Raw genomic sequence first — 19,233 nt, 5'->3', positions numbered from 1 at the left:
AAGGTACCCAAGAAATCGTCATTTTCTCATGATTATAACGTCATCGTTCATTCAAAACACCATTTTTCCAAAAGTTTATGATATATTCCACCCTAGAACCAGCATTTTTTTTTTTATTTTTTCGGCTCGGTTTTTCGCAGTGGTGCCTTGAACATGATGTAAACCATACCAAAGCCTACATCTCAGGCCCTCTATGCTGTGACGTCCTTTGGTTCATTGAACTAAAAACCTTCCTAAAATGTCAGAAGTGTAATATTTTTTATTATTTTATGCTTGGATGATAAGAAAAACATCCACAGAGCACAACTATCACCAAAAAATGGGCACATCAGCCTTCATTTCAAACTTTTTTTCCATTAAAATGCACCTGGTATGGTCAGCGAATAAAAACACTGGTTGTTATTTCTTCAGTCAGATAGGGTTGGACCTGATTTAGTGGTGTGATCTCTTAAGGAATCACACCACTAAATCAAGTTCCTATTCTTTTATGTGTTAAAAGGTACCCAAGAAATCGCTATTTTCTCATGATTATAACGTCATCGCTCATTCAAAACACCATTTTTCCAAAAGTTTATGATATATTCCACCCTAGAACCAGCATTTTTTTGGTAGTTGAGCGGCTCGATTTTTCGCAGTGGTGCCTTGAACATGATGTAAACCATACCAAAGCCTACATCTCAGGCCCTCTATGCTGTGACGTCATTTGGTGCATGGAACTAAAAACCTTCCTAAAATGTCAGAAGTGTAATATTTTTTATTATTTTATGCTTGGATGATAAGAAAACATCCACAGAGCACAACTATCACCAAAAATGGGCACATCAGCCTTCATTTCAAACTTTTTTTCCATTAAAATGCACCTGGTATGGTCAGCGAATAAAAACACTGGTTGTTATTTCTTCAGTCAGATAGGGTTGGACCTGATTTAGTGGTGTGATCTCAGCAGAACAAGAGCTAACTGAACACAACATACCACAGCTCAGGCCTACATGTAGATTTGTTTGTTTGTTTGGAAAATCAACATATGTGACGTGTCATGTCAAAAGGAGACACTTTTGGGCAGGTTATAAATTTTGAGGTTTTTATATATCTTAAATAATAGAGATATTTTGCTCCATAACACCGTTTTCCCCGATGAAATCTGACATTCCTAAGCAAAGATATTAAGTTCATAAGTTATGGTATTACAAAATTGGAAATTGAGATATCGGCCTTTAAAAATATTACTGACAATGTTGAGAGTAGGAATTACCTTATAAAATGACTCAAAAAATACAAGATGCCAGTTATATTCCGGTCTGAAACTAACAGACAATATTTTAAAAATTAATAACATAACAAATTCGCAAGAAACCCAAATTGTGAAAAATTCAATTCGAGCATATTTTTGGTTATTTCTCCATTTACGATCCTGCCCAAAAGTGTCTCCTTTTGACATGACACGTCACATATTTGTTTGTAGCTATTATTTCTTTTGGATACTCTGTACTTACCTTCACATACAAAAGCACCTTGTGTATTTTGACATTGTCCATTGCTGCAAATACCTGGTATAGTATCACACTCATTAATATCTGCAAAAAATATAGTAAGATTAAATATTATAGTCTGTAATGGTGTACTACATTTGTCATTACGTTTCACTACCTGGAGAGAATTGATCAAAAATTGAATTCCCTCCTGAGGTTGGTACATGTCAATGAGTTGACCAGATCACAAGGATATCATATAGCTATTGGCAGTATATATAACACAAATGGTCAATGAGTTACTTCAAAAATGACCTTGTGTGGTATTTAGTTCCCAGGAAGTGAGTTTTGCCTGAGGCAATTTGTGGTTAAATCTTGATCCCTCACTACAAGAGTTATTACCGTCGATTTGGTTGAAAAAGGAGGTGAGAAATGATCAAACCTCTCCAGGTAACAAAACGTAATGTGTATCCTGCTCTTCTTACCTACCCATTTCTGTGTCACATCACAAGGAGATTTGTAATCTAAACAAGATTCACAATAACCTCTTTTGCAGTTTGTTTGTTTACCTCTTGGAGTGCGCCAAAATGTTCAGTCTTTGTAAAGGACTAGTCTGCAGTTGACTTGCCTGATGGCAAGATTTCGCTGGACTTGTGATTTGTTCTTATTTTTTAAAACAAACATGATTCTGAATCTGAAACCACCAAAATGGATGTTACATCACTGGAAAGCTAACATTCTGAAGAAACGTGACTCAACAGAACTAATCAAAATAGGTCCAAGAGGCCGATATTTTGGCTGGTCGTGTCCATGGGTTTAAGTTTATGGTCACGGTGTGTGCAAGCCACTGATCCCAATGCTAGACAGGTCTGGGCCTGTGGGAACCTCTCCATTGTCCCCGGGCCTGTGTGTCCTGCTCAACTTACCTACACATTTGCGATTTGATGAACTGTCCTGCGTAAACCCTGCATCACATGGAGATATGTAATCGGAACAAGATTCACAAATTTCTTGCGTCCCCCAGCCTTCACCAATGGTAGAGCAGCATATGTCTTTACTGGTATAGAGTCCTTCTACTTCAAGAGAGCAGGAGCCAAACTTTTCAAACGTGAAACAGAGTCCATCATCTAAACAAGAGAAACAGAATGTTTGATAATTTATCAAATTAGGCTATTGCAGTTGAAATACACATCCATGGAACACATGACCTTAATCTCCCACACAGGGGAGGGTATATATTTTAAATGGTGTCACCCATCAGGTAATCCCATTTGAAATTCACACTCCCTGTGTGGAAGATTCAGGTTACGTCTTCCATGGGGGTTATAATATGAATTTCAACTGTATAGCCCAATTTTAGATTCTGTATGATGTGGTAGAATTTTTTTTATGTTGATCATTTTTCTGATTATATGGTTCTGCTTTTGTGAGGTTCTTTGCAGGTTTTTATTTTTCACTTGTGGAAGTATGAAAATAAACCAGACAATTTTTCAATACAGTCACAAAATGGTCTGCATTCCCTTGTCCTAAGTGTAGCCAAATCTGAAAAGTCACTAGTACCCTAAATTTAAGCCTAACCCTCACTTTTGGACTGGTGAATATTTATTATTTTTTAGACTAGCAAGCCTTTTTTAGGAGTAGCAAGCTTATTTTCAGACTAGCGAATCTTACTAAGTCCAGTACTACATGTAGCAGCCAGTCCCTGTTCAATTTGGATGGTTTATGCAGTTTGCACCTGACCATCTTTGGGATGACAAGGTTAGCATGGTGGTCTTCTCATTCCCTTCTCATCACTGCAGCCCAGGTTTAATTCCCAGTATTGCCGATCCATGCACGTCCTCGCAATGTTTTCTCCTGAATCTAAAATTGGACCACTTCCCATATCCCTGTCCCATCATATTCATGGCATCTTTAATTCAGTTGCCTTTGAGCACTATTGGGCTTTGCCTGGCTTAATTCGGTCAAACGTTATAAATAAAATATACTAGCGATTACCCGTCTTGCGTGGTCAGAGTCTTTCGCGGTTTGTAAATTTTGTTTAAATTTTTTTGTAATTAATGTGATTAATGGTATGAGAGGAGATTATCATTTAGAAATATAATATGTAGTATCCTTTCCATATAAATCAATGGCTTGAAATTACAATTAGATCGTGATCGAAATAAGTCTTCTTGCCACCATATCATATCATGCATATCCACCGTAAGAAGTCTTGTCCCTGTTTGATGCTGGCCGCCCTGATATTTAAGATATTTATGCATTTACAGTACTTTTTAGCCCATTTTGGACAAATTTGTTGTACCTTTCGCCATTTTTTACCATTTTGTCCAAGTTTGTCCCCACCTTGAAATGTACCTTGCGGCCCCCTGCAAGAGTCCTGGCTACATCACTGAGCAGATGAACACAATTTTATTCAATTCCCTCTTGGCCCCCTGTGGTATGCTAGCTGACCTGATATTTTGTATGCACATACTTGTTGTACTTTTTATTTGTTAGCCCATTTTGGATATTAAATTTGTTGTACTTTTTTACTTTTAAGCCCATTTGTGACAATGTCCCCCCCCCCCATGAAATTTGCTGTGTCCACCCCCCTCCCGGCCCCCCTCTCTCTCTGAAAAAGTCCTGGCTACACCACTCTGCAGATGAAACAATTTTATTCACATTTCCTTACACTCTGTTTCATATTAAGTTATGATCATACAATGCTGATAACATAACATTACCACAAAGAGCAGAGTAGGCCTATTCATGGTAAATACAATTCAGTGGTTTGAGAGGCAAATAGGCAATTGCACCATATTATAATTAGCACAATTAAACTATATACCCTCCTCACTTTGCTACACCAACTGCCCCTTATAGGTATGAGATGTTCACGATGGCAATCTTGACCTACAAAAAGGACATTTCATCCTTTTGAGTAAATGTTGACTTTAATGATGTGTGACTAATTAGGTGTTCATACACAGTCCCTGGTACTATACTATGTGATTGTAAATAGGTAATTCAATTACCATCCAGACTACAGGCATAGTATCTTCACAAAAATGCCAGGACAGAAGGCTAATTTCAGGCTATTTCGGGCTATGTCAACATTAGTGTATTGTGTTGGCGTGAAAAGTTTTAGCATGCAGGTGTGCTGCTAGTGCCTTGGAAACTAATTAACATAATTTGACACCCTTAACGTAAACAAAAACAAAATTGGACGTTTTATTGGGGTGCGGACAACTTTACTCTACGCAGCGCAAAAATCTGTTTTCCGAAAAAATGTAAAACGTAGACGTTTTTAGCCTTACCACTTCGAAAAACTCAGTAATTTATTATAGATTATTATAGATTGTACATAACATTGTATGTCTATATGAAATCAGTGACAAATTATTTGGTTTAGTGCAATAAGATAATTAATTTATTAAAGTTTTAAGCATTGATTAATTCTACATAAATTGTAGGCTTACCTGGATCACCACCTATCTCGCCTGGTCGAACTGGTTTGCCTTTTGCTATGAGAGAAAAGAAAATCTGATTATTCAATGTAATTAGAAAATAACTCATCTTTCTTCATTGTCTAACAATTTCAAAATCTTTACAGCAATAAGGCACATAATTATACTGGTAAACAGTTCCTGTTAAATCTATTACAAAATCGTACGTATTTCTTATCAAAAATTCAAGCTAGTTGATTTTTCAATGCTGTGTTGTAATTTTGTTTAAATCGCTTTTTGGGTATAAAATTATTTCCAACAAATACAGACTTTACGTGTAAAAATAAATAAACTTGTTTTCTTGATTTTTATAAAACCAGTGGCGTTCCGTGGCCGCTCCTACCCCGGGGGGCTGAAGGAAATTCAATTTTGCCGCCCCTTCCTCAACAGCCCGAAAAGGTTGACCCAAATTTTTTTTGTGGTTTGAAAAAGTGAAGAGCAAAAAAAACAACAAACAAACAAACTTATAAGCGCTAGCGCCCTAAAAGCAACACATTTTGATGTATACTACAATTTTTTCAAAATTTTGTATACTTTTCAAATTTTGTGCGCCCTTTTTTCTTTACTGTTTCTTTTTGCTGCCCCTGCTTCTTCTGCCGCCCTTTCGTTTGCTGCCCCTTCTTCTTCCGCCGCCCCTTGGTTTTGGCCGCCCCCTGCTTTTACCCTGGGGGGGGGGCTGGCACCCCCAAAATACGTGCATGAAAACCCTCTCTGTGTGTAACCGGGTGTGTAACATACCTTGACATCTGAAGCTTCCATCAACATTGTCGCACTTCCCATCCTGACATAACCCAGAGATTTCAGAGCATTCATTTATATCTGAAAAAAAAACAGTGTTGTGTTGAAGATGAAATAACTTCAATCATATTTAAATTCAGGTTGATGATTGACTAGTTGGTATGGTCAACATGTAATTGGGCTATTCCATTTAAAATCCACACTACCCCTGTAAAAGATTTTGGAAATATCTTCCACAGGGGGAGTATGAATTTCAAATGGAATTAGCTCATTCACTAATTCTAAATCAAACTCACCCTCTCTCTGTGACAGATTAAGATTGAATCTTTCTCAGAGGGTGTATGAAATTCAAATTGAGCAGCCTAATGTGTTCATTCAATTTGAAATTCATCTCCCTCTGTGGAAGATATTTCTAAAATCTTTCACAGGGGTAGTGTGAATTTCATTGTCGCCTTCTCAACCTGTGCTCACTGGGATGTGAATCAATCTCTTCTTACATATGACTTACCAGTGCATTTTCCGTCATCATTTTGCATGAATCCGCTATCGCAGTCAGACCCAAAGTCAGCACATGATTCACATGAGTCTCCCCAACCCTTGCCTATGGTAGCACAGCATAATGCCTTTGTGGTAGCAGAACTCACAGGGAATGTACAGACCCCTTTGCTTTCATAAGTGAAACATGGACCAGTAGCTGTTGAACCTGTAGAAGACATTCATATATCAATGGAATTCGGCTATTCAAGTTGAAATCCGTACGCCCCCTATGGAAGACATGACCTTCATTCCACACAGGGAGTATGAATTTCAAATGGGGTGCCTTTATGGGCGATTCTATTTGAAATCTCCACCCCTGTGTGGGAGATTAAGGTCATGTCTTCCATAGGGGTGTATGGGTGGCAGCCGTTGTAGCCCGATCTAGTAAATTCTATTGCTTTATACTTTTTATGCAATGCTCAAGTTTTTTAACACATTTGACATCATGAAAAGTATTCAAAATAAAAAAAAGTCCACAAAATTAAACACTGACCTCCTCCTAGAACACTAATTTAATAATCTAAGGCAAAAAAAACACATGTTTGTTTCCTGCAACAGGTCAAAAAAGTCAAGTGCGAAATGAGTTTTTTTTATTTTATTTTTTTTTATAATCCAGGTCTAAAAATGAAAAAAAAACCCACTTTTTTGCAGCAAATTGGAATGGGAATTAACAGCGCGTCTCTCCGACACACACACACCAAAAAAAAAAAATCATATTTCTTCATATTCAAGAATGGCCTATTTATGATCCCCTTTCAAATTGTGATTAAAATAGGTATTTAAAAAATGTGTGATGTTTTCTCCAGTAGTTTTTCACTATGCTCATTTTGTTGTGTGATGTGCAAATGTTTACTCCAGTAGTGTTTTATATTACGTTTTGCGATTTTTTTCAGGTTTTGGGTTTTTTTTCTTTGTAAGTGAAAAAAAAATTCTAATGCGCAAAATAAGGCGATACAGGAAACAAACTTGGGTTTTTTTGCCTAATAAGAGGTGTAGCCAAGGAGGCAAAGGAATCACCCCTATCTTAGGGTTTTTTACCTTTTAAGGTAGGCTGCATCAACTTTCCTCCCTCACTTATGAAACAAACCTTCAACACATTTGCTAAAATTTGTCAAACTCCGTTTCTGCTTTTAGAGTAAATCAGTTACCTAGTACCGATACATTTTGTATTTACATGCACAAAGTGTCATTAAATGTGAACCATTTTGACATTACATTTACAAAAAGGCCAATGTACTGGAAAATAAATCAAGCTTATATTGGATGAGCTAAAATATTAGTCAAACTTCTGTGAACAACATATGTACCAGACCAAAATGATAAAAAAATGGATTAGACATCATAAAGATAAACAACTCATTTGCTTGACCACCCCAGCAAACATAATTGTTTTTACAGAAAATGTTAAAATGTCAGGTTAAATAAAGGGTGTAAAATGTTTTAATAACATCAAAAATATTTAGTTGTGTAAGTTCATACGTGCAGGTAGTAAACAAGAAGAAAGATTAAAACATTCAACTGCACTCACCAGGTTATTTTCCCAAATATTTCAGAACCAACTGGTTCCTTCCTCAGTGGGTAATGGTGGGTGAGATGCTGCTGAGATTAGTGTTTCTAGAAGATCTTAAACTATAGTTGCCAATTGTTTTCACTGATTTCAGCAAACTATTTTCACTGATTTCATCAAAATATTTTTGAAAACTAATATATAATAATACTTAAGTGTTGCTTAAATATTTTGCAAAAGTATTTGCCATAAAATATTCTCAGCAGTGGTATTAGATCTTGACCGGTTAATCAAGTGACCATGGTTCAATCCATGCCATGATAGGGATGATCATAAAATTTTCATGTAGGATATTTCACATGGAAATTGTTGTGTAAAAAGGTGACTATTTAACTTAGGGTCATCCATGTCAGTAGGAAAATTAGCAAAGTTATTGGCAAATGTCTTTTTCCAAATTCTGTGACCATTGACCATCACTGACAGTACCTTAAAATGAATTACTGTACACAAAAGCAAGTAATGCCATATTTTTCACCGCTGCGATCAATTTTACACAAAAGAGATTTTATTTGATGAAATCTTACTATCACTGCATGTAAAGTAAGTAATGGGGATACGCATCCTGCACAACAAATAAACACAATGGGGAATGATTGCTCGCTACAAGAGGAAACTGAATATTACTAATAAGAAAGAATGAACAGTTTACCAACCCAAAGTGTTACAATTAAACATGACAACAAATAAAACACAAATCCCGACCGGCACACACCCCAACTTGAAAAAAAAGCAAGTGAATGTGCCGGCATGGGATTCAAACCCACAACCTTCAGATCTCTAGACGGACGCTCACTCCATTAGGCTTTCTAATCCTTTCCCCAGTATAATACAAGTAAAGTAGGTAATGGTGCTACGCATCCTGCACAAGAACATAAACAAAATGGAGGAGCAATTGCTCGCTACAAGAGGAAACTGAATATAATTAATAAGAAAGAAAGAACAGTTTACCAACCCAAAGTGTTACAATTAAACAAGACAACAAATAAACACAAATCCCGGATCGGTATTATGCTAGGGAACACGATTAAGCATCAGTAACGATCTTGTGTACTTGTGTAATATTTGTTTTTGTGTATTGTATACCTCAACTGCTCACATTAGACCCAGTTTTAACCACTGTTATCAGTGGGAGCTGGTAGCCTAATGGATAAAGTGTTCGTCTAAAGATCAGAAGGTTGTGGGTTCAAATCCCATGACCAGAAAGAAGTGAGGTAACTAACGCTATACTACTAGGAGAAGTTGACAATCACTCTCAATTGCAGCATAGTCAATGCTTCAATATTGTGTTATTGATCTTCTATGCATTTATTAATTCATTAAGTTCATGGTTTGATCGTATGCATCATTTATCTAAAAATATATTTTTAATATACACGGTCACTTTACACACCATTGTGTGTGCAGTATGTTTATAGGTAATTATTCCTTCATTTAAGCCAAATTAGCACGGTCTACCATGATATGAAATAAATATATACAGTGGCAACTCGTTAACACAAACCCTCTTAACATGAAGTTTCTGATAACAAGAAGTATGTTTTACATTCCCAAGCATACATTTCACATGTTATTAGAACTGGATAACCCGAACTAGATAACAAGAAGTAAAATTTGAATTCCGCACAACTTTGTTTTAATGAGTTTCCACTGTATTACCTTTTAAGTTATATTATGTTGGTAGACCGTTATTGCATCATTAATTCTTGTTATACTTATTAGAAATAAATTTTAAACAACTAACAACGGCTCTACTATTATAGTGTTATTATTATGTATTAAAATGAACAAGTTTGTTTGGTCTATATAAAAACTCAACATTATGGATGTTTTCAATAAACACTTGCTGAAAACAAACGAACTTATTTGTGGGCAACAGCAATTTGATACGATTATCCAGTTTTGAGATATAGCACCAAAACCTCATGAAATGGGTGTAAGTTAGGGTATGGGGTGTTTCAGTGACCACTCCTGAACCAACCAATTTCTTTATCAACAATTGTACAATGATCCCAAAACATATGATCTACTCCCAAATCATGTGCAATATGAAGCTCATGCAACATTCTGTTTTTGAGTTATGAGACAAAAACGAAATTTAACTCAGTATCATACAGTTAAAAGCCATAATTACGAAACGTGTGTAATTTAGCACAGGGGGTGTTTTCAGTGACCACTCCCTAAACAAACCAACTTCTTTATCAACAATTTTTATGATTCAAAAGAATACCATCTACTCCCAAATCGTGTGAAATATGAAGCTCATACAACATTCCCTTTTTGAGTTATGAGACAACGAAATTTAGGTGAAATATTTTGCATTCCGCATAGACAATCTTGGAAATTGGAAATCTTGGGAACACTTGCGTGTAAAGAATGGAAAACTGTCACCCCCTCTCCCAGTGCAATGTTGAGAAATGCCAATATCTTCAGCGGTTTCCCAATGTGTTCCAACATCAATTGATGGGGAGAGGGGAAGGGTAAATCGTTGTTGTAGATGTCATTTTTGTTCCCAAGCACAATATACATCATTCCCATGATCATAAGAAATTCTACACATAATTACGACAGAATGTGCTAACTTTTTTCCAAGATTGTAGGCCCATGACATACCATTTATACACAAAAGTCAGTTAAATCACAATTTCTTGGGCTTGTATCACAGCAGCTGAAGGGAGTATCCCATCATGCATCTGCTCGCCCCATAGCAAATACATACAAAACATAAGTAAGAGCCGCTTAGATATTGAGAGCTATGGATAGTTTCACAATACTTTGGAGATCATATTTTTTCAAACAAAAGTCTTAACTCCCCTGATATAAGCGAGTAATTGAAAGTTGAAGTGAGGGATTTTGTGTACACATTCTATGGCATGTGCAGTTCTACTGTGGTACTGCAGAGCATGATGGGATACACCTATCTGCTGCTGTGGGCTTGTATGATTTATTTGTGATCCTCGTATATATTATGTGTCCCTCATTGTCTTGCTCTCTGCTGAAACTTTTACATCTCATTTTGATTTACCTTCACCAGCTGCATCTGACACCGGTCTACCACCTGGTCTACCGGCACCTGTGTAAAAAATATATAGAAAATATTTCAACTTTTTCAAGAGGTTGGTGAGAGTTACTTTTTGGACAATGTCCTCATTATATAATCAGTATACACAAGTGCGCCAGAAAGTCTAGATCCTCTTTTGATATTCACTGATGTATGTACAGCTCTACCTTCAACACGAACATGTGTATTTTCTTATTGTTTTTTACTCCATATTTTTACCTTTATCTCAATTTTATATTTGCTACCTTTGGCCCCATGGACCAGATCAAGTGACAAACTAATTTCCTTAACCCACAAGATGCTTACCTTGTCCAGCCCCAGCTGATGGACCTGATGAAATTGGGTCTCCAGCTGTAAGAAAAATCGAAAATGATAAATCTTGGTATTTCATTAAAGGAAACAACTGTAAGTTTAGCCGACAGGTGAATAATCTACTTAGACCTTTCTTAACTCTCTTCCTTCCTTCCTTCCATATACGTGCTTACCTCAAATGGTTGAGTATCAACGACGGGCTTTACGTGCACAGTTTACCTATGCACGATCCTGGAACCTAGGATTGATTGCAGATATCAGAACCGGGATGGTCCCCTTCTTTTCGAATAGCTCTGACACTTAACGCGTACAGGGTTTGACTCTTCCTGTACACGGAACCAACGGCTTTACGTGACTTCCGAATCACGGATGAAGCACATACACTACCTATATCTGCACGTGATAAGCAGTGTATGGGGGCGAGAAGACATTCTTCAATTAAATTCTGAAATTAAATTTCTGAACTGAATTGAAGGATTCCTGACCATATAGGAACTTTTTGGGAGGGAGGAGAATTTTCACCTAAGGCAAGCCCAAGGCTCGAACCCTTGTCGATCGTATCTCCCGGCCGGCAGCGCAACGCCTTAACCACTCGGCCATCTCGCTCTCATGTTCAATAGGTAGCTTGGTAAGGTATGCTGCCCTATTTATTGCCCATCCCGGGTGCCCTGTTTCAGGAAAGGTGCCAAGGGCATGGTATTTGTGATATTTGACAGCTCAGAATCAGTCTGTCTTCCAGCGTTGCCAACAAATTTCAGCCTGAATCATGGGTCAAATAATTAAAAGTCACTCAATTTTTCTCTAAACCATTGGTTTCTATGGGACCATAAGTCCCGGGAGCCAACGTTGAAAAGTCGTCCAATTGTTTTTCTTAACCATTGGTTTCCATGGGGCAGGAAATTATCAAGTCACAGGAAAAATCTTCAAAATGCCCAATAGTGCTAGTAAATCATGGATTTGGTAACCCTGTGGTATATAGCCATGTTTGCCTTGTTTGGCAGTGAAATTTCACATTTACACCTTCTCTGTGTATAGTACATGTAGTTCTATAACATTCCAATCTGCATTGAAACAATCAATTTTGCAAAGATAATAGCTACAAAATGCAAACTTTTTTAAACAAAATAATCATCAAGACTTACATTTTGGTCAACTGTGCCACAAATTACTACCAAAACTTCAGTAAGGTTTTGCTATGTTATTCTAAGCTTACTACCACGATTGTCTGAAGGCTCATTTCTCTAAATGTATTTTTTTTATAACAAAAGGCTAATTAAACAATATTTGTAAGTCAAAGTTAACATGCTATAGATTGCAGGCCACAAAATAAATTGTCCCCATTCATATCTGACCAAGTATTTATTTCTACAAACCACACTTGGTTCATATAAATGCAATAAATATGTGGTTTGGTGCGCCTGGTGTTTTTTGGCTTCCCAAGTAAGATCATCAGACTTCTCAAAGCACTATACAGCATATTAAACAGTGCTGTGAATGGCAACCTAACTGACTGGTTTCACACAACAGTGGGAGTGCGGCAAGGCTGTGTGATATCACCACAATTCTTCAACATACATGAATTTGTTATGCTCTATGCCATCCATGACACTTGCATAGGAATAATGATCCAGGGACAACTGATCTCAAACCTCCACTTCGCTGACGACATTGTCTTGCTGGCTGATTCTGCTAGTACCCTACAAACTGCAGTGGACAACGTTTTTCGTAGTAGCTGGAACCTTGGACTAAAGATCAACATCAGTAAAACCGTACAAGTAGAAATTATCAACAGCCAAAGGGTCAACCTTAACATGGCAACCAGCTCAAGCAAGTGGATGAGTTAGGGCCTTTTTATCTTTTGGGTTCGGTTCTGTTTCACTTTTCTGTTTCAGATCTCATTGTTATTTTGAAGTGTTAGCATGGTATGTGCATGTGAACAATCCTTTTATTCTAGTCTTTTGTTGCTCACTAAAAAGTTGAACGAAAAGAAATTCTGTTTTCGGTTTGTTGAGTTATATTAATTCCTGACATGAAAACGTGAGATGAGAGGGTTGATGCTAATCTAGAAAAAAGAAGTGTCTACGATCTGAAATTTGTGATAAATTGAACGGATTCAATTGACTTGCGTTTGGTGTATAGGCACTTCCAACTAGGCGTGAGTGGCTCGCAAAAATAGCCTAGCGTAGAAATATACACTAATCAGCAGTGATCAGTGTTGCTAAGGATTATAATGTAGTTTTAGCCGTGTACGTATATTTGTTTGTGCAATCGCGCAAGCATAGAAGACATCAAGCACAGAATAGGAAAAGCACTAGGAGCGGTCCAAAGACTTCATAGTATATGGAATGCCTAGGTCATTCAACTGGTCACCAAGATTGAACTATACAGGGTCCTAGTACATTCCATCCTAATGTATGGAGCTGAGACCTGGACCATCAAGAAAGAAGATGAAAATCGCCTCTAGTCTTTGAAATGATGTGTTTGCGAAAGATTATGGACGTATCACATCTGGACATGCAGAATACATAACACCATAATACCGGACACACTTGGGCTGAAGCACACAGTCATTGATAAAATCACCCAAAAAAGGATTTGATTTACAGTGAATGGGATACGACAGATACCCCAAAATTGTGTTAGAGGGCAATGTTCATGGGAAAAGACCATTAGGAAGACTTCCCAAAAGATGGATGGATAATCTTAAAACAGACTGCTTAGCTCTAAACATCCCCTCCATAGCAGCAGCAGGAAGGCTGGCCAAAGACCAAGAAATATGGCATGGAATCATCATGGATCAGATGGCAATTAAGGCAGAGTGCATCAGCATCCATGACAATGTCTTAGGTCAATGTAGGTCAAGGTGTCTTGTGTTTGTTTGTGTGTAATAGCACTGATCGGTTGATGGCTTTCTCAACATTTAACCCCAAAATTAAGATAAAATTGTTACTAATTTTGAAAATGTTGATATCACATGATTACAGAGAGTCTGTATTTATAGAGAGAACATCACTATGGTTAGTAGTGGCAGCACCACCGCAAATAATTGAGCACAATAGTGATTTGAATGCACAAGTGTTTTAATGCTCTGTGTGGTGGCCATAGGCTTCAACATAAAAAGCCCAGGTTTTGAGATATTTTCTCAAAATATTTTGAGCTATCTGAAGAATCACTGAAACAATACTAGGATTGTTTGTACTCATTTTGGTGCATTTTTCATGCTGATTCCAAACATGGTCATGAATATGTACAATTCTAATATTTTTGAATTTTTAAAGAAAATTTGAAACTCGTTGTCTGCAGTCGACACCCGCGTGGAACGAGTTAAGCATTTAGGAATTATTTGGTAGCCTATTACATGTATATAAAAAAGGTTATTTCATGGTGTCAAAATTATGGCGCCTCAATGTTTGAATTCTGAAGGGCAGGTTTCTCTGATCATTATAAAAGTCCTTTTTATATTTAAAAACTATGTCCACAACCACTTTTAGAATAAGTGTGTAAATTCTTTTGTTTTATATTGTTTTCAGCGATTGATAAATTGACGTAACTTCACAAAGAAAGGTCGTATCAACACGGGGTTTTCAGTTTCTGGAAGCTCTAAATGTCCTCTTTAGAAAAATATGTAAAACTCATTTTCAACCAGGGCCGACATGTGACTCATTCCCCTTGATCATGTCACATATATCTTACCTTCACATCTGAAACTGCCTTCCACGTTAAGACATGTACCTCCATTACAGATTTTGGGCATTAAGTCACACTCATCAATATCTGAAGAACAAAAACATCACAAGAGCTAAGATCCAAGTGCAACATTACATGATAATCAAATTATTCCTGATACATCTTCATATACACACCAACAAATGTCTGGGGAAAAATTAAGATGTTCTAAACCTGTATACAATAACTATGGGCTAATTGTCCTTAGCAAAAGTTTTCAGAAAGGTATACTTCTTGACAGCATTAATTTAAACATGTCGCTGGAATGAACCATTTACAAGTGTATCATACACCCAACCCCACATAGTAATATCAAATGGCCTTGTTCAGTGCAGCTTTCCAGAATGTGACTTTCACCTGAGGCAACTAGTTGTCAAATGTTGTCAGATGGAAACAGGTGTCATGCTATGCAATCAGTTATATTGGATGATCGTGTTCAGTCCAGCTTTCCAGAAAGTGACTTTCATCTGAGGCAATTAGTTGTCAAATGTTGTCAGTTGGTAACAGGTGTCATGATAGGCAATCAGTTACATCAGATGATCGTGTTCGGTCCAGCTTTCCAGAAAGTGACTTTTACCTGAGGCAATTGGTTGTCAAATGTTGACAGTTGGTAACAGGTTTCATGATAGGCAATCAGTTACATCAGATGATCGTGTTCGGTCCAGCTTTCCAGAAAGTGACTTATCACCTGAGGCAATTAGTTGTCAAATGTTGACAGTTGGTAACAGGTGTCCAGCTTGGAGCATTTTGGCCAGATTATGTATGAATGAGTTATTACCAACTTTTTCAGCTAAAACGTTGGTGAAATAGGACTAATTTGTTGAAGGATTATGTAACCTAAGAACTAATAAAGTTTTGTATTGTCCTTAGAGCTCCAAAGTCAGGGTCAGTTCACTTTACTTTTGTTTTTGCCACATACAATATCAAGTTCATCACAAAAATACCATGATTTATAAGGTTTTGTAGGCTTGTTTTGTTAATGTATCAGAGCTGTGCAGTGTGAATTACAAACAGACAAAACATTTTCACAACATTCTTGTACATGTGTACACCAAATATGAAAATTCAAATATAGAAAAAAACAATGAAAAAAAACAATTTCATAGCATGTACTTACCAACACATCTTCCATTTGGTAGTATCATAAACCCTGGCACACATTGAAACTGAAAGTCTGCACAAGTCTCGCAGGATTCACCCCAGCCTCTGCCCACAGTGGCACAGCATAATTCCTTTGTAGTTAGCAAGTCATCCACAGAAAATGAACATGTACCAGAGTTCTCATAAGTGTAACATGGCCCAGTGGGTCTTCCTGTTCAAATATAATGATTAAAGGGATTTTCAGAGATTTTAGTATTAAAAGTTGTCTTACTGCATCACAAAACGATATCCTGATTTGATCATAATATCTAACATCTATGTTATAAAGCATGTAAATAACCCACTCTGTAAAACTTGACAACTATGACCATATAACTGATATATAAGCATGAATGTTCATTTGAATTGGTAATCCATATAAAGAAATATGTTAACTCTTGATCTCATTACAAATGAGTGCACACAATCAGGTCATTCTGCTGATGAAGGCTGTAGTAGTAACAACTGAAAATTATATAGGTAAATATATATTTGTATTGAGATCAAGTGTTAAAATCTTTCTTTATAAACTGATATATATAAAAAAAAATTCCAAAATATCTTTTGAACAAAACCAAATACGCAATCATATCAAAAATATTAGGCTATTCCAATTAAAATCAACACCCCATATGGAAGACATAACCTTAAACTCTCACACAGGAAGTATGAATTTCAAATGGGGTTGCCTAAATAAATGGTTAACTTCATTTGAAATCTACATCCCCTGTGTGGGGATTACGGTCATGTCTTCCATAGAGGGTGTACGGTTTCAACTCTAATGGTCCTTTGTACATTTTTCATCTTAAGGTATATAGACTAACATACCATGGCTGCCGTCCATAGGCCTCCCAGATGTAGGCCTAATTAGTGCACCAGTGGCTGTGAATGAATAATGCATTATCAATTTAGTAAAATATTTCATAAAAGTGATAACTATTCGCTGTCGAAGTGACGTAATAATCGATTAACTACCATAGAAATAGGTAAAACTTCAAGCAGGTTGTACTCATCATGTGTGCAATCAGATTGAACACAATACTGCTCCTTTCAAATATACTAATCTTATAGGTGCGAGTAATCTGCTTGATATGGTTCAATGCAGAGGTATCACATGAATGTATTAGTGAAGTGCGATATATTCAAGAATTGTTTTACCCTATTGCTATGGTAGTTAATCCTATTATTACATCACTTCGATGGCGAATAATAACCATATTGTGAGGACTCAGGAGAGATAAGGCACTCAAAGCATGTTGGTATGCATATGTGTGACCATATATTCCATCATACCTTAAATATGTTCTACCACACCACCAGCAGAGTGGGTAACCACAATTGTTTTTAAATTTATCAAAGATACCTTTGCAAGGATTTAAAATAAAATGTACCCCCCTGTCCTGGGGCCACTCTCACACACACACAAGTGCTACCCATCCATGTCTGACCACTCTGAAATGCACCCTAAATGGTGTATTGTACACAATCAATTTTGTGCCCCTAAACAGTGTATCAATGATACATGCCAAAGCTACAATAGATTTTTAAACCCCAATGCAGAAGAGTAACAGCAACTATGAGAAGACAAAAATGCACTAATTTTCTGCCATATAAATAAACTTCTATACAGCAAAATAATCAAACATCTAGGCTTTGTCTATTCAGGGCCAGGGGCCTGTGCCTTCCCCTATTTTTCACACACAAATTTTCAAGTAATTCTGACAACAGATCAGTGAGAAAGCTTTAGCGGACACCATTTCACACAAAGTGTTGAATTTTTTAATCCATCTGTATATTTGCAATTTTGTGCCCCCTGGTCACAAAAAGCTATGACGCCTTCTCAAAAGCACCCCTTTTAAAAGACAGCAACACCACTGTAATGAGAATGGCACCTTTTTTACTCTTTTTTTTGGACACTCATGCATAGGAAGTCACTTGGGGAGTGACTCCTTGGGATTTTTTCATGCAAAATCAAAGATAAAATTATACCTGTTGTAGTGCACTACACATTTACATATTTTCTATTATGAAACTCAATCAAAAGACATTTTGCACTGAGCAATGTTTAGTGAGTTAAGTATACATTATAATGTCAAATTACAGGACTTTATTTTCATTTCAGATTCATATTCAGATTTCATTATTTACTTCAATTTATGGCCTGTGGGTCAAATTGCATGTAATATTACATTACCATTAAATTACAAAAAGATATAAAAACAAATGATGCGTCAAAATCAAGTTTATTAGGACCTACATCTTTTAAAGTTACAAATACAAATTTTTCAAGGACCAGGCTTTTTTACCCTTTTATAATAAGGATGTTTATTTATCTAACTAACATTGTTACATCCTAAAGCACAAAGTCCTTCAGATTCTTCAATTACTTACATTGACACCTGAAGTATCCTTCTACGTTGCTGCATCTGCCGGCTGGACCACACAATCCTGGCATCAGCTCACATTCATTTATATCTGGAAAAGCAAATAGACAAAACATTGTAAAAGCTAACTATTTTAAGTATATATTTTTCTCAAATCAGCGCTGGAATCCAGTCATACATTTTCTGTATTTATCTACAAAAGGTATGCCCTCTATGTTAGCCATTTCCAGGCATTCTTTTTGCTCACCTAATCAGTACTTTTTCGCTGTTAGCCATAAGTGTGCTGACAAACCACCCTGCGCGTGTAAGCTAAGCGATTAGCTTTGCTGTGCATTTTGATACTGCAAAAAGAGAAAAGTTCCCGCTACACCGAGTTTTGGGGTCTTTTAGCACAGTAAAATCATAATGGACTCCATATTTTGAAAATTTTGAAAATTATGGGGTCCACCTGGACCCATCATTTGAGACTAACAAGTAAGAATTTGTGTCTTATGACCCCCCAAAATTGTTTGGGACCCCATAATTTTCAAAGTTTGCAGATTATGGGGTCCAACGGGACCCCATAATATTTTGACCTACATGTAGCGGGAACCCTGACCTACATCCCTACAAAACTTGAGCTGATTGAAGGAAACTATACTGTTTGATCAGCTCATAATCGGCGGGCCTTGTAACATCGCGGATTAATATCAATACATTTCATTTAGAGAATTGTCTTGTGATATCTCGGCAGAAGTATTACAAATTATTAATTGAAGTGATGATCTGTCTGGTCTATATTTCTTTAACACACAAAATATAGACCAGACAGATCATC

The 19,233-nt window shown here is 36.8% G+C and overlaps 1 protein-coding gene across 1 annotated transcript in view; it reads right to left on the bottom strand.

Annotated features, from left to right (window-relative positions):
• LOC140167015 (uncharacterized) overlaps positions 1–19,233 on the bottom strand; it is a 99,227-nt gene that overhangs the window by 13,506 nt on the left and 66,488 nt on the right. The window contains exons 31-41 of the mRNA XM_072190493.1: positions 18,424–18,507; positions 16,861–16,914; positions 16,010–16,204; positions 14,860–14,940; positions 11,161–11,205; positions 10,819–10,866; positions 6,201–6,395; positions 5,693–5,773; positions 4,928–4,972; positions 2,396–2,596; positions 1,494–1,574 (exon numbers count right to left, since the gene is read on the bottom strand). Of these exons, the coding sequence (XP_072046594.1) occupies positions 1,494–1,574; positions 2,396–2,596; positions 4,928–4,972; positions 5,693–5,773; positions 6,201–6,395; positions 10,819–10,866; positions 11,161–11,205; positions 14,860–14,940; positions 16,010–16,204; positions 16,861–16,914; positions 18,424–18,507 (1,110 nt within the window). The remainder of the gene's footprint in view (positions 1–1,493; positions 1,575–2,395; positions 2,597–4,927; positions 4,973–5,692; positions 5,774–6,200; positions 6,396–10,818; positions 10,867–11,160; positions 11,206–14,859; positions 14,941–16,009; positions 16,205–16,860; positions 16,915–18,423; positions 18,508–19,233) is intronic.

The sequence above is a fragment of the Amphiura filiformis genome, chromosome 12 (genome assembly GCF_039555335.1).
Source record: "Amphiura filiformis chromosome 12, Afil_fr2py, whole genome shotgun sequence".
NCBI lineage: Eukaryota > Metazoa > Echinodermata > Ophiuroidea > Amphilepidida > Amphiuridae > Amphiura > Amphiura filiformis.
This window is presented reverse-complemented; position numbering and strand designations above follow the sequence as displayed.